This window comes from Diaphorina citri, unplaced genomic scaffold, assembly GCF_000475195.1.
Source record: "Diaphorina citri unplaced genomic scaffold, Diaci psyllid genome assembly version 1.1 scaffold33183, whole genome shotgun sequence".
In the NCBI taxonomy this organism is placed as follows: domain Eukaryota; kingdom Metazoa; phylum Arthropoda; class Insecta; order Hemiptera; family Psyllidae; genus Diaphorina; species Diaphorina citri.
Genome location: NW_007410518.1, coordinates 1 through 2546, shown reverse-complemented (window position 1 = coordinate 2546; position 2546 = coordinate 1). Strand labels below are relative to the sequence as shown.

General features: G+C 33.7%; 1 protein-coding gene across 1 annotated transcript; it reads left to right on the top strand.

The window, feature by feature from the left end:
• Positions 1-188: 188 nt before the first annotated feature.
• LOC103523691 (putative uncharacterized protein DDB_G0286901) lies at positions 189-2419 on the top strand (the record flags this gene model as incomplete). The annotated part of the gene is made up of 4 exons (XM_008488711.3): positions 189-325; positions 726-821; positions 1178-2069; positions 2285-2419. Coding segments are annotated over exons 1-4 (1177 nt in total), but the record flags the coding sequence as incomplete, so codon positions are not given.
• Between the last annotated feature and the right edge of the window lie 127 nt (positions 2420-2546).

Here is a 2546-nt window from a genome sequence, read left to right as displayed (position 1 = left end):
TGACTATTATCGTTAAAAAATCCTTAAATGACTTCTCTTCAACTGCGTAAGAAAAAGTCAAAAGTGTAGAAGCGATAAGTGACTTCTCTTCAATCCGCGAAAAGAGTAACCTCCTTAGTGCTAGGATGGTGAATAGTCGAGTGCGTGAATATCTTTTTAGGGTGCATTTTTTAAGGGGCAGTGTTTTTTTTATCAATTTTCTTTTGTCGGAAAAGCCAAAAAGTTGATAAGTTTCTTAAAATTATTCAGTTAATCTGGCGAAAGGTGAAGAATGGCAGATTCCCAGGCTTCCAGAGCTGAAAAATTGATTGCTGCACGGAAAAAGGTAACGTCACTTTCAATTCTTCACTTTCTTGCCTTGTACTTTACCATGTCGATTTTAGTCCTTGTTGAACCCAAGAAAGAGCCTCCACGTCAGCGAATCTCAACAAATAAAAAAATGCTTGGAGCGCTTTTGAAAGACTGAGCGCTTCGTCTTACATTTGTTGCCAGGAGAGGCCCATATAGTAATATGTCAACTTGTATAGAAATTTATTGCTCATTGGATCATTACACACTAAAGTGAGATCTTACAACATTACAAAACTGAATACATACAGGGTTGTCCACTAGGAATATTCTCACACTCCTCAAAACTCAAAATAAAATACTTATCCCATGTTGTTTACCCTGCTTGAATAGTACCTACTGAAATAATTTACATAACTTCTTTTATCATTTTTCAGTTGAAAGAATTCCAGGAACAGAAGAGACTGAGAGAAAAAAGTAGCTTATCTCCTGTAGTGAATAATGAAAATGTTGAACATGCCACCTCTGGTCAGGTAAGATGCCTCTTTAGAATAAATAGAATACACACATACCAAATATTTGTCATTTGATTCTAGCAAAGGGAGGGTGGAAACAATATTCTGGAATAGGGTATTGTTAATTCCAGGCTGAAAATCAAGGATCTATAGTTCCTTAAAAAAGAGCTATACTTAGATCAAGAAATTAATCATGTCTACTCCTCCACGGTTGATGATTATTTCTTGGTACTTAGAATTGAGTGAGAGGCTGATGAATAATGCTGACCCCCATCTGAACATGGGAAAATGCTAAGAAAAAAGAATTATATCACTATGTACCTATTTGCTACTATATTAAAATTAATGTTATGTTTAATTTTCTTCATTTTCAGAATGAGTCTCAACAAAATATTGAAAAAGTTTCTCAAAATGAAAGAAATGATGAAAACATAGTAAATCAACATTCTTTTAACAATAGTAACACAGTTCAATATTTCATGCCCAATACTCAACAAATATTGAGTAACAATGAAACAAATATCATCCAAAATAATCAAGGATTTAATAATGTTTCCCCATTCAATAGTAATAATACTCAGAACATTAATGTACCCTCTCAGATAACTAATCAGAACTCCAATGACAATTCAACAATGGATATTAAAGCATACTTTAGTGATAACATTTACCAACCTAACCATTCCTTAGAGCATTCTAGAAACAATTCATTTTACAATGAATCATTGAATAATTTACAAGCAGAAAAAAATATAAATCAAAATGTAGCTAATTTCATTGGAAATGTAAATAGCAATAGATTTAGTGTTCCTCACAATAATAATGCAGAAAATAGTGATTTCATATTCCAACAATCTACAAACAATGGAAATAATATTAATATTTCTTTTGAAACAACAAATGATCATGGAAATAATTTTGCTACTAATGATAACAGTCCACTCAATACTGCAGACAGTGGAAATACACAAAACATCAATGATACGGGCAATACAAACTACAACATTTTGTCAGTGTTCACTGACTCATCAAACACAAGCAGTCATGGGAGCAGTACCCATACAGGTCCATTCCTTTTGAATGAAGAAATTCCACAACAACAAGTGAACAGTGAAAACAGTGTATCTCAAGCTAGTGAGAATAGCAGCAGGAATGACCAACTCCCATGTGATCCTACAAATAGTAATGGTACTCATGAGGGGTACCACTTGTTTGAGCAGACTCACAATGAAAACTATTTTGGTATCAACTTTGGAAATGAGCAGGGTAAGTTAATTGATGAAAGAAAGTTACTTATCCATAACTATAGGTACCTACTTACTTAGTTTCCCATCATTGATCTGGAAGGATGAAATGTTAATTATCCTCATTTGGGAAAATTAATATCATATGAAAAAATTGAGAATGTAATCAAACATGCTGTCTATCTTAGCAGTACAATATCTTTCATTTCTCTTAACTCTTTTCCTCACATGTTCCAGGTCCAGGAATACACATGAATGTTAATCCATTTGAGCACAGGAATGAAAAGATGGTCAGTGACTTTTTGAACTCTGAAGCAAGCACTGATACAGACCAGACAAATGCACAAGTAAGAATGCAAACAATCACTATAGGTATTGAAGGAGGAGAGGAGAAGAAGAAGAAGAAGAAGAAGAAGAAGAAGAAGAAGAAGGGGAAGAAAAAATACCTATGTGAAGGGAGAGGCAAACATTTCAATTACCTACTGCTAAGGTCATATCA